Source organism: Pelophylax lessonae (assembly GCF_965119305.1).
Source record: "Pelophylax lessonae genome assembly, chromosome: 2".
Lineage (NCBI taxonomy): Eukaryota > Metazoa > Chordata > Amphibia > Anura > Ranidae > Pelophylax > Pelophylax lessonae.
Window position 1 is genome coordinate 435,017,843 of NC_138769.1, and position 13,160 is coordinate 435,031,002.

Below are 13,160 nucleotides of genomic sequence, written 5' to 3' on the forward strand. Positions count from 1 at the left end.
TCGAATGGAGGAAGGGTGGTGGTCCTAAGACCTTTGTAAGTTTAGGTCTAGAAAAACAAATGTTTACATGGGGTTTTTTATTGGTTCTATGGAAGGCAAAAGTGTGAAAGTGGGGAGAGGAAATTCAAGAAAAGTATCAATAACTGAGAGGAGTGTGCTTAGTTCTGGTTTATTTTAATACATATCATAGTTTTCTCTACATCGTTGCTGTTGAAACATATGCAGTTGGCTACAACTTTACCTTTGCTCCCTTTCTTTACTTTTAAAGAGACTGGTAACTAAAAACAGTGTTCATGGGAAAATATATTGTAGATGAATATCTTTAAGCGGAGAGTTTGCAGAGAGGTAATCTAGACACCAAAGTATGGTTAAGGGCTTTCTGCCCACCTTTATTCAGCAGTTTTGCAGAAAATACAATCGGAACAAGAAGTCCCCTCACTGGAGTAATAATCCCATTCCAAAATTCAACAAAAGTTATTTAGCCTCCTGGATAGTAGTGAGACCACATTGGGTCTGCTCAGGCCTGCAGACATGTTCTATCACAGCCCACAAGCATTCCTTCCCCAAAAAACACCGATCATCCCAGGGAAAAGACAAAGTATACCCCAGGTGAGGAACAAGGTGTGGACATTGCTTAACTCCCTTTATACTGCTATAGACCTTTCACTGGCACCAGTTTGTCCTATAAAACTGCAAAAACTATGCGGCATATACACTCCATCCACAACTCTTCACTGGACTGACAGAGACTATCTATCTATCTATCTATCTATCTATCTATCTATCTATCTATCTATCTATCTATCTATCTATCTATCTATCTATCTATCTATCTATCTATCTATCTATCTATCTATCTATCTATCTATCTATCTATCTATCTATCTATCTATCTATCTATCTATCTATCTATCTATCTATCTATCTATCTATCTATCTATCTATCTATCTATCTATCTATCTATCTATCTATCTATCTATCTATCTATCTATCTATCTATCTATCTATCTATCTATCTATCTATCTATCTATCTATCTATCTATCTATCTATCTATCTATCTATCTATCTATCTATCTATCTATCTATCTATCTATCTATCTATCTATCTATCTATCTATCTATCTATCTATCTTTTTCTTCCCCCTAAGAGCATTCATGGAATGCTCATAGATGGATTAATACATGTATTGTCCTATTTCTCTCCAAATATACTGTATTTTAGGCATTGATTGATTAAATTGCTATGAAATGATGAGCTATTGTTTCCTGGAGCTTTGTTCAAACATTTACTTTGGTATTATTCTCAGGAGGTTTGACAGATCACTAGAGAAGTGGATGAAACTGCAGGATGACATGAATAACCTCAACCAGTGGCTAACTGAAGCAGAGACAATTCTTTCTGAGTCCCAAGGTGAACCAAGGGATACAGAGAAACTGAGACAGCAGCAACAGAGGATAAAGGTAGGAATAACACTGATCCCTTTATATTCCTATTCGCAGAAATTGAGTTAACAATTGCCTGGTATACCAATGTGTGTTGATTTCCATATCTATTTTTTTACATTTCTTGCTTACCTCAGAAATCTTCCTTGTTTCAGACTTTATTAGTAAATTGTGAGGCCATTCGTGGCTTCAGCTTCTTCAATTTTTAGTTTGGCTTTGCCAAGGTTGAGATGCAGCCAGAAAACCAAATAACTAAAAGCAGTTTGTTGTTTTATAGATTTATATTTGTTTATCAGTATTAGTAAAATGTGCCATTGCTTACAGTTACAGTTGCTTCACTTGTCAATTAGGTAGTGTAAAGGAAACAAAGAATGGTGACATTTTGCATATTGTGTTGGTTGACTTATCTATGCAGACAGCTTTCCTTGAGTAAGGACAAGCAAAGTTAGCAGCCTTCAGAGAACAGAACTGTCTCCAACAAACTCAGAAAATAAGAACAGCTATACACACTAGACCATAAAAGTGCAGTAAAACAACACACATCTACATGAGCCCCAAGGGTTACTTTGTAATTCCTAATTATTGCTCAATTTTAGAATCACTTGTAAAGATTGGGTTAGAATTGGACTTTGTAGGTCTTCTCTAGGAGGCGTGAACAAGAGCGGACACCTGTTCACTGAGCACTCATCATGTCAGACAGAGGTTATCCAACCTTTCTAGGGAATGTGTTCATCACTAATACCCTTTGGTTACTTTGCAAAGGTTCAAGCTGGAAGACAAAGCATTCAAAGATTGAAGGACAGTATTCCTCCTACTGAGACATTTGTTTATCTATAGCCAGTAAGAAGTAAATTTTAACCAAATTGAAGTCAGACAAATTTTCTTCACCTGACTTTGTTATTATTTGAATTTGTGTCAGCCATGGCATTTCATGTTATATACAAGATTATCAAAGATGATGTTATCTAAGCAATTTTCTTTTTTTCTTTTTAAACGGTTTTTATTGAAGGCAAAAGAAACATGGTACAGTAACATGCAGTGAAAATATTAGGTACATGCCGTGATAAAATAAGGTGCTTTGAAATACAAAACTGCAGCATATAACATTCAAATAACATGTAGCAATGCAATACGTATATGGGATCGGCCCGGCGTCCCGTCTGAGATGCAATGAGGGTACGCTCAAACTGTAGGTGTGGCCGAGGCCACACTGCGTGGATGGACCCCCACACAGAAGGGGTCTCAGCCAAAACCAAGGTATAGCACTTAAATCTAAGCAATTTTATTAAAGTCCAGTCAAGTACAGTAAGCAAAAAAAAAAAAAAAAGCTTTCACAGGTCAATATTACTGACAGATTTTAAAGCTTTCCGTGTATTCTAGTTTAAACACACATTTTGCTACTATTATTGTAAGCTTTAACATAGGCAGTTTGGGTGTGAAATCAGGAGGACCCCTTACAAGCTCACTGTGAACTCCCCAACATATGGGCACTGCTGATAAAAAGCTGCCATCTGTGAGATTTTTTTTTTATTTAAATACACTGTTTTTATTAACTATTTTTCACTTAAAAAGTAAACTGGCAAAGGGGTCCTTGAATCCTTTATGGGTTGTTAAAAAGAAACACACTGAGGATGTTCGTAGGATGGAGCATTTAACTGCATTAGTTGAGGACTTGATGCAGAGATTTCCAAAAATGTGTGATACCTGGGAAAGCTCAGAATGTGTCTTAGTAAAGCACCTATACAAACCTAGCTCAATATCTCTTATTATATGCTCTTTCAAACCTAGAGATTCTTCTATGTCTTCCCCCCTCCCCCTTTTTGTTACTTTCTTATGTCATAAATTGTCAGGGGAAATACTGATTGCATATACGTTCACTATAGATCTGTTCATTGTTTGACACTGTAGTGCGTCACTATTTACTTTGTTGATATGCTATGGTATTTATTTGCCATTTTCTTTTTTTGTCATATCTTCATCACACTATTGGACTTTTAGACAATTTTCTGTCATATTTTCTGAATTGGACTGATCTTGTATGTACATAGAACTATTTTTGTATCCATTGAGAATAGTTTTAGTATGTACATGAATTGTATTCACTTTATTTGGACTTTATTAACTAATAATCACTTTATTTGGACTTAATTTATTGCTGGATTTATATATTTAATATTCATGTTTCACAGATTGTTAATGACACTCAGCTTTGATTGAGTACACAGCAAACTATCTTATATAGGTATGCGCAGGTTGCCTATTTGGCACATTGCTGCACATATCCATATATAGATACATTGTATCATTTTTGAACAGTATTAGTGGTGAATCCCAGCACATATACAAATTTATCCAACACCTTCTTTCACCATTAAACAGATCTTTTGTATTTAGTAAAATCCTTAATAAAAAATATAATTAAAAAAAGAAACACACTGACATATTACATGAAAAGTATTAGGCAAATTGTATTTTGTTATAAATGGCTAACCAGGTTAAAATGTAAAAAAAAATGCATCACTCCCTGCAATACCTATTCCGCTGTCATGCTTTCTGCCTCATACTTACTGCTTTATTGTTCTGTGCCAGTCCTCTTACAGCCCAGCATCATTCAATCCACTCCTTGTGAGTGTGGGACATAAAAGAACCACCCCCTGGGGGGTTTTATTTGACTGCCCTAGATTTACAGGAGAATACTGTAGTAAGCAGTGCCACATCATCACATCCACCACTAGAGGAAGAAGACAATACACCTGTTACAATAAATCATCAAACTGAAGGCTTTTTAAAAAATGAAATATATACACATTAAAAAACATTGGTCCAGGGGTACTCAAAAGGCAGTTGGAGGCCTAGAAGTGGGGGCGGCAATTATATGAGCTGGAATTTGGCTTTATCACCTGAAATTCAATAGTTCAATAGAAATAGATAGTTTCTTCCTGGCACTAGTAAAACAATAAAATAAAACAAGCATACATTTTAAGTTGTTTTTAGTATCAACCTATCAGGTTTTATCTTTCATTTTGTGGGAAAATAAAGCATGAATAGTGATTGGTCTCTGTGGGTAACAACTTGAATTTTGTGCTCATTTTACTTTCTCCAGTTTTCATATATATGCCCCCAAATTGAGTTCTAATTGCAACAATCCTGTACAATCACCACACACAGTCAAAGTACAAAGCCTATAAAATACAGCCTTTTCCCTTACTTTAAATAGGTCATAATGCAATATGAAAATGGTTAAAACTTTAACACTGCAACTCCCGCAGAAGGGAGAACAGTCCCAAAACGTGGAAGGTGTTGCATTTCCCAGATGGCCTAAATACTTTATATGCTTAAATCTGCCAGAATTTGAATCCCTCATTTGTTTGTCCTTTTTTCTTTTTTTTAACAGAAGAAGGTAATGAAGCTAGGGGGTGCAAAATGTTCATGTACTAATGACTACGTGTCACCATGAGAAGGTTGTGTAGTTAATTGCAGTAGGGTTAAGTTAGCCACTCCAGACACCGTAAATAAGGTTATTGTGGGCCATTCACAATGCGTAGGTAAAACACGAAATGTTTTCGAGTTAGTGAATACCTTTCAAGAGCCAAGTTCTGCTTTCATGTTCTATCAATACCAGTTACCATTTTGTAATGCACACATATTATTAAGAGTTTTTATCATTCATTTGGTGGACTGGAAGCAGCTTCATGTACTATATCAAACAACTACTGTATACGTTTTATATCAAATAAAGCATTGACTTTTATGTTTGTTACATTTATCTTACTAAATGCTTGGCTTCCAGTAAGCAGCTTTATGGTTGAATTGAACGCAACTTCCATTTTTTTGTAAAGCTGAAATGAAATGAGTAGGATAACAAATCTTTATTGAGTTAAACATGAAAAAGTGCTGAATATTACAGCCTTTTATTAGTTGAACCGATTGTTGTTATTTGATCTCACAGTATTGCATACCATCTTTTAAAATTAAAGGATTTCTCTGAAGTGCTTTCACAAGTATGCATATGACCTTGTGATCCAAGTGGAAAATATCATTTCGAGACAGCTCTATGAAGTTCAGATAAGCCTAATCCTCTATTGTTTAATGCATTTTTTTTTATTAAGGCAGCTTGTTTGTTTAAATATATTTGAGTGAAAGCCTTCTGCACTTTGTTAATCAGGACAAGGATGATTTACGTATTTTAAGTGATGGCATGATGATTTTGCCTCGCCATGTAAAAGTAGGAATGTCAGTTAATCACATTTTTGAATCTTAAAGGCTCTCGACATTAAAAAGTGATATTTGAATGTCCTATAAATTCTGGAAAGTTAAGTTTACTAATTATACATTTGAGTACAAAGATTCCTACTGTGTTCCAGCATGACACAACATTCATCTCTATCACAAAAGTCAATTGATAGTATCTTGCGAAAGATGAAAAATCAATGGATCACTTTTTATATGGTGCTTACTTAAAGCCCATCTCTGAGCTAACATCCTCCCTCACTCTCTTCACAACACATACCCATATCCCTAAATGCATTAAAAAAAGTAAACTATTTTTTCGTACCAGTGTAAAATCTTCATGACCTATGTGCCCTTAGCACATGTTTATTGCATGCACTAATCAATTCCTTATGTCACTGTGAGTGGTAACATTTTAGTGAATTGGGTTTATTTTTAAATATATATATATATATATATATATATATATATATATATATATAAATATATATATATAAATAGCTTGTGAAACATGCCAAAATAAGACATAAAAACAATTTCAACCCTTTACTAAAGTGGTCCATGAGTGTACCTGGCACACCCCTACTCATTTTACTCATCTAAATATGTAATTAATGCATTGTACACAATCTGTCCTTTGCAATTCAGCATCCCACACTGTACCACTTTTATTCCTTTGCTTTTTTTTAAAAAACTCCATGAATAGTTTGGTTAAAATACAAAGTTTAAGGATTTAATAACAAAAGGTTATTTGTAAATTTATTTTTACATATTTTCTGATCATTATTTTTTAAATAGTTTTTTTATTTGCTGGGAAACCCATATCTTTCTCATAAACAAACATTTGGACCATGCTTCCTAATAGGTAAACTTACCTATTACCTATTACCTATTAGTACCTGTTAAACACTCTAACCTAATACTTTATCTATATTCTCTGGTTAACCTCTTGCTCAGAAAGTGCGGGAAACACCAAACACTTACAATGGAAGTCAGTATGATGTTCCAAGTATTTTTCCGCATACAATCATCTTATACTAAACCAGATTACTGGATATAATGATGCAAAGCCAAGGATATCACATGAAAATTAAAGGTGGGGCTCAATTATGGTATCTCTTGATAGGATATAATTCCCCTCCCATAGGTGGGTGAATTAACCCTTCTAGTCACCTCCCATTCTGCGCTCATCTTACTTAACTTAATCTAGTTATAACCCATTGCAAACTATTGCTAAACATTGCTAAATATTGCCTACTCGTAGACTGTGCAAACATAAGATCAGTCTGCTGCACATCTGTGGTGAGCAAGAACATGAAAACACTTCCTCATTTCTAGGCAAGTAATTTCCCCTACATACTGTTACACATAGTTTTTATGATATTCAAATGGTATCCCAACCCTCATCTTCATAAAGCATTTCAAATACATGTAATTTATCAATTTCTGCATAAAATCTATATTCACAGAGATCAATATCCTATCACCTCTGGTGCTATTTTCATACAAGAAAGCAGAATGCATAAAGAGTATTAGGTTTAGCGTAAAATAAAGTAGACAACATCTGAAGTGCATACTCTAGCTTGATTGTGTTTATTTTATATGGTTAATAACTTTTGAGGGTAAGCTAGTCATTTTAGATGGATTCAACATCAAACTGAGAATTCATTAAAGTATATCAGACTGCAAGAAAATATTATAATCTAGTGACAGGCAGAGTCTGTGTATGAAGCCAACTTCTGTACCTCTTGAAACACATTTTACATTGTCTGCCAGTTAATTTGATTAGATGAAAGTCATTTTGTAAATGAAAACAATGGCAGCAAGTAATGGAAAATAGGATGCTCTCTGACATTCTGGAAGTCACCAGCTTATTGCATTAGAGAAGTGAACATGCTAGAACTCTAGGGGGCAATGACTATGCAATGTATTAATTATGCTGAGAGCTTACCGTACACTAGACTAAGCAACCTGCTAGGAAAGTCATGTCTTGGCAGAACCTCTAGTAAAGGAAATTAGATTTGAAAATGATAAGAACATTATAATTGTGCTCACCAGATTAGGAGCAAGCCTTATAAATGAGCAATCTATACATCAGATAGCCTTTGCGTGGCACTGAAATATACTTAAACAGTATTACTTTCGGCAGCTACATGCAGCGCACACAAATGGAACATAATATTTGAACATCTCTAATTGCACACAGTTGGTTTATGTAGCATTACTAAAAATTACATAAAGCAAACCTTGAACTAATGAAACAGATGTATTTGTATTTTATGTTGAGCAATCCGTGCAGATGGCAGTGGTTTAGTCAATTCAGAAACGGTCTTTAATATTCACGCTGAAGTGTTTAAAATGTTCTTAGTGCACTTGGAATAATAAAATCAGAGAGATTTATGGAATATGAGTTTCTCCCAACAAAAGTGCCAAATTGTGACTTTAATGCTGTACTCAGCTAAGCCACAGTGCACCACTAACTACTGTGATTTCTACATCTGTCTTTAAGATCTGAAGTGGTCTTTGTAGGCTTGTTTATTTTCTTCCCATTTGGAAGAATCCGTTAATTACCCCATTTATGTTTTTACCTCTGTTTCCCTGCAGTGAATCACTTAATGTCATCATACAATTGAATGTCTCAATTGAGTATGGGAATAAATAGCCGCTTAATGTAAATGTCACTCTTGGCCCCATTTACTAAAGAGTGCCAACTGTTGTATAACTACCATATACATTATCACATGCTGGGTGCACAGTGCTGGCAGAAGATGGTACTCCCTAAGATATGCTTTTGCTAGCATCTTGTATTTCAAACCTATTGGTGTGTGTGTTCATTTAGATGTCATAATGCAATTAGAAGATAAAACACTGAAATATTTTGCCTTAGCTGTACTGGCAAATTAAAGTGATTGTAAAGTCTTGTTTAAAAAAAAAAAAAAAAAAGAAATATGTTATACTTACCTCCTCTGTGCAGTGGTTTTGCACAGAGCAGCCCAGATCCTCCTCTTCTCGGGTCCCTCTTTGCAGCTCCTCCCTCCTAACGAGTGTCCCCAGCTTGCTATGGGGGCACCCGAGCTGAGCTACAGCTCCGTCTTTCCATTCAGATATGGAGCTGCCTTTCGGCCCCGTCCCCTCTCTCCCAATTGGCTGACTGAATTTGATTGACAGCTGTGGGAGCCAATGGCGCTGCTGCTGCTGTGTCTCAGCCAATCAGGAGGTAGAGTCCCAGACAGCCGTGGACATCGCTGGACAGAGATCAGGTTCAGGCAAGTATTAGGGGGTGCTGGGGAGGCTGCTACACACAGAAGATTTTTTTATCTTAATGCATAGAATGCATTAAGGTAAAAAACCTTCTGACTTTACGACTCCTTTAAACTGCCACTCCAATAAAGAGGCAACTAGAAGAAAATGTAAAACAGGCATTTGACAGCTGCATTGTGCATGGGGCCTAGGAATCCTGAAGTTGCAGCTTGACAGATTTTTCTTGTTGTCCCTGAGGTAACACCAGCACCAGACATTTTTAGCACTATTTTTCACTGAAAGTCCTTTGCTACGAAACTCATTGCATTTTGATATAATAGTTGGAGGCGACTGTTCATGGCTCACCTGACTGTGATCTAATGTGGATGTAAGATCTTAAGCAGATGTCAAGAGTCCTGTATAAAGAGACCTCAATGTAAGGCTGACACGTGCATGTCACTGTCTCATTCTGAGCACTATAACCTTGCAGTCTCTGGTGAAGTGCTCTGTAGATGTACAATGTCTGAAACAAATGGCATGATTTCATAGTAACTCCTTTCATTCTTCGGAGTGCATTCCTTTGAACAACACTCTCTGAGAGGCTCGGATTTGTCATGGATGAGAAAGAAAGAATTTGGGTCCTTTGACCTTTCTTTGCTCTTGTCACTGGTAGTGATTGTAACTCCCGCCTTTCTAACAGAGACAATATTTTTAGAGTCTCTGTCTTTAGCGGTGAGGTTTTCTCTTCTTGTAGGGGGGGGGGGGGGGCTATGAATTCTCGAGTTGATAATTGAGAAGCTTGAATCATTTTTTAGGTTCCTCATTGTTCCCAATGAAATCTCAAAAATAATAGAATAGTGAAAAGGAAATATAACCCTGCTACCTTGGACACATAACTGACAATGTGTTCTTTATGCTGTATGACAGCTTTAAAACAATTGGATTTGCAGAGTGAGTGATGTCTAGACAGCTGAGGCCAGGTTGGTGAGGATCTGCATAAGCAAGTTGTAGTTCAAGCAAAACATCACTCAGTTCCTGAAATTTCTGCTTATCTTTGCCAAATATCTTAGGAAAGTCTTGCAACCCTTTGAACAGAGCATCCTATATAGCTTCTGGACTACCTTAACACTTATTTAACTGTTCTTAAGAGGCATGGAAACCTGAGACCAGGTTGTCAATATAGACAGCTCATAGTTTCTTGACATGCTCTGAGGGTTGGGGGTCTAGTCACTTTAATTAAAGTACTTGTAAAATTTGAAATGTCTTTTTTTTTTTTTAACATTAAACATGGCATACTTACCTGTTCTGTGCAGTAGAATTGCCTAGTGTGGCTCCAATCATCCTCTCTGGGGTTCCCTGCCAGCGCTCCTCCTCTTCTTGGTGTGCCATCATAGTATCCCACCCATGCTCCCTGTGTCCATTGTCACAGGCAGCATGACCCAGCTCTGCTCTTTAATCACAGAAATTGACCAACATCAGTGAGAGCCAATGGCTCCCGCTTTCTCAGCAAAGCCTGTGAAAATGAGGATAGCCACTACATGTGGGCACAGCTCTGGATCAAGCGAGGACTCAGGTAAGTATAGGGGATGAGGGGGCGATATTATAACCTAAACATTTTTTACCTTAAGGTAAAAAAAATGTTTAGGCTTTAGAAACACTTTAACATGTTATATCCAGGCCTTAAAAGGTTGACTTCTATTCTCTGTAGTTCACATTTCCTTTTCTGGACTCAGATACCTATGTGCAGCTTGTACATTGCTGTTAGTAGCTTCTGCCTTCATATCTGCCTTATTTTTGTTAAGGTAACAAGTGTCTTGGTGGCCTCTATTGCTGCTCAAGACCTTTTACGTTATTCACTAAATGTTGAAAACCTTGAGTGGATGATCTTAAACATCTCTTAGTTTGTCTGGCTGATGAGAGCTTGAATTTGTAATATTGTGTTCTCTACCCTTAAACTGGCCTCCAAAATGTGATCTATCTTTGTTAAGACTAGGAAATATTTTAGTTCTTTACTGGACTCCTATATATTAATACTTGATAGAAGAGAAGAATATTCTTCAGGCAGTCTCTTATTGCTTTCATACACTTTTTAGCTCTGAAAGTGCACTGATTAGTTGCTCTATATCATTACAAGTTTAATCAGCAAAGGCTTTGCATTGCATATCCCTGTTTCACAGATCAGATGGATTATCAGTCATTTCTGCTTTGTTTGTTTCATAATTCTCTTTAGGCTCGATTTCCACTATTGCGACTTGCTGTGCAACTTGACACATGTCAAGTCGCACAGCAAGTCAAAAGTCATTCATTTCTATTTGGCCCGTTCTCACTGCCGCGACTTGAGTTGCGGCGACTTGAAAAGTAGTTTGTGCACTACTTTTGGGCCGACTCCAGTGCGACTTCCCTCTATAATGAGGGACAAGTCTCACTGAAAGCCGCGAACAAGTGAAGACTACAGAGTCGCGCTAGAAGTAGCGCGACTCTGTAGCCGCAGCAGTGGAAACTGAGCCTTAGGCTTTAGGGGAAGCCCAGTGCGCATTATGGTCTAGCAGATACCTCTACCTGTTTTATCTTGAATTGCTGATGGGATTTTTGGAATCAAAGCATCTACTGGTGGCACTGTGGTCCTTGGACCCGAAGCTTGTAGTTATGATGTCCACCAGCAGGCATCTCCCAGGAATTAGGATACACCTGATCCTGGGAGGGTATTTATAATCTCAAAGCTGCATTTTGCCAGCATGACCATGATCCTGTCTGCTTGTAACTGCTTCTGTATACCTGCTCCCCATTCTGGCCCATTTCTGACTTGATGTCCTATGCCCCTTAGGCTCATTCTGCTGTGTCCTATCCTCCCTGCTGTTTGTATATAGCTTAGGTATTTCATTTTGTCGTAGGTTGCTTGTGTTTTGCTTTAGTTGGGTTCACTTCCACTGGTTAGGTTCATTTTTATATAGATTGGTTTTTGTGTTTATATCTGTTTGGTGTTAGTATTCATTGTTATATTCATGTTGCTTGTCATTTGTGCCATTTTAAAAATTGGTATCCTAACAAGGTGGCTCAGTGTCTATTCACAGATGGTTTATCCCTAATGAATACAAATATTCTTGCTGAGACATGTTGCTGCAAATGTAAGAAGTGCATTAGACACTGCTACACTGTAAGCAACAGAGATAATTCTAGAAAAACATTTATTATAGTTCTCCAATGCATGTGCAGCTTTTCAAACTTTAGGAACATGTGCTTCTGATGAGTGAGATCATACACATCAAAAGTAATACAGAAGTTTACAATTCAAACCTCAGTAAGATTCACAAACTCAGTAAATTGTAAGCAGATTTCACAGTCTAGAATACGGAGTATGCTCACTCACAAAGTGCAGACAGAGACTGTGCTTTCCAAAGCACAGATAAAACTTCACAGAATCAGAGTGTGTTGAAGACTTTATAGATCTATTCTAAGCCCTGTCTTTGCAGTAGAAAATCAAACTGTACTGAACATTATAATGGAGCAGGGAGTATCTAGTAGGGATTGTTTTAACCACTTCTGGACCCGGAAGGATTTGTCCCCTTAATGACCAGGCTATATTACTTGCGATTCGGCACTGCGTTACTTTAACAGACAATTGCGTGGTCGTGCGACGCTGTACCCAAATAAAATTGATGTCCTTTTTTCCCACAAATAGAGCTTTTTTTTGGTGGTATTTGATCACCTCTGCAATTTCTATTTTTTGCGCTATAAACAAAAAAAGAGCAACAACTCTGGGAAAAAAATAACTGTTTTTCACTTTCTGCTATATAACATTCCCAAAAATATGAATTGAAAAATCTAATTTTTTTTAACATTTTAGGCCAATTTGTTGTCTGCTATATAATTTTGCAAAAAAAAATCTCAATAAGCGTGTTTTGATTGGTTTGCACAAAAGTTATCGCGTCTACTAACTACAGGAAAGATTTATGTCATTTTTATTCTTTTTTCTTTTTTACTAGTAATGGTGGCGATCGGCGATTTTTAGCGGGACATTGCGGCGGAAAAAATGTGCACTGTTACTGTAATAATAAAACTGGCAGGGAAGGGGATAATACTGTGGGTGATCAAGGGGTTAAATGTGAGCCTAGGGGAGTGATTCTAACTGTGGGGGGGCGGGGCTTGTGAAATGATCACAGAGACCTGGGATCCTACATAGAAGGATCACAGGCGCTCTGTGATCAATCTAGAGAGAAGAACGGTCAGCTGTGTTTACAATAGCT

The 13,160-nt window shown here is 37.0% G+C and overlaps 1 protein-coding gene across 1 annotated transcript in view; it reads left to right on the forward strand.

Annotated features, from left to right (window-relative positions):
* DMD (dystrophin) overlaps positions 1 to 13,160 on the forward strand; it is a 3,625,631-nt gene that overhangs the window by 1,852,445 nt on the left and 1,760,026 nt on the right. Inside the window, exon 44 of the mRNA XM_082246191.1 lies at positions 1,311 to 1,464. Coding sequence (XP_082102317.1) covers positions 1,311 to 1,464 — 154 coding nt within the window. The remainder of the gene's footprint in view (positions 1 to 1,310; positions 1,465 to 13,160) is intronic.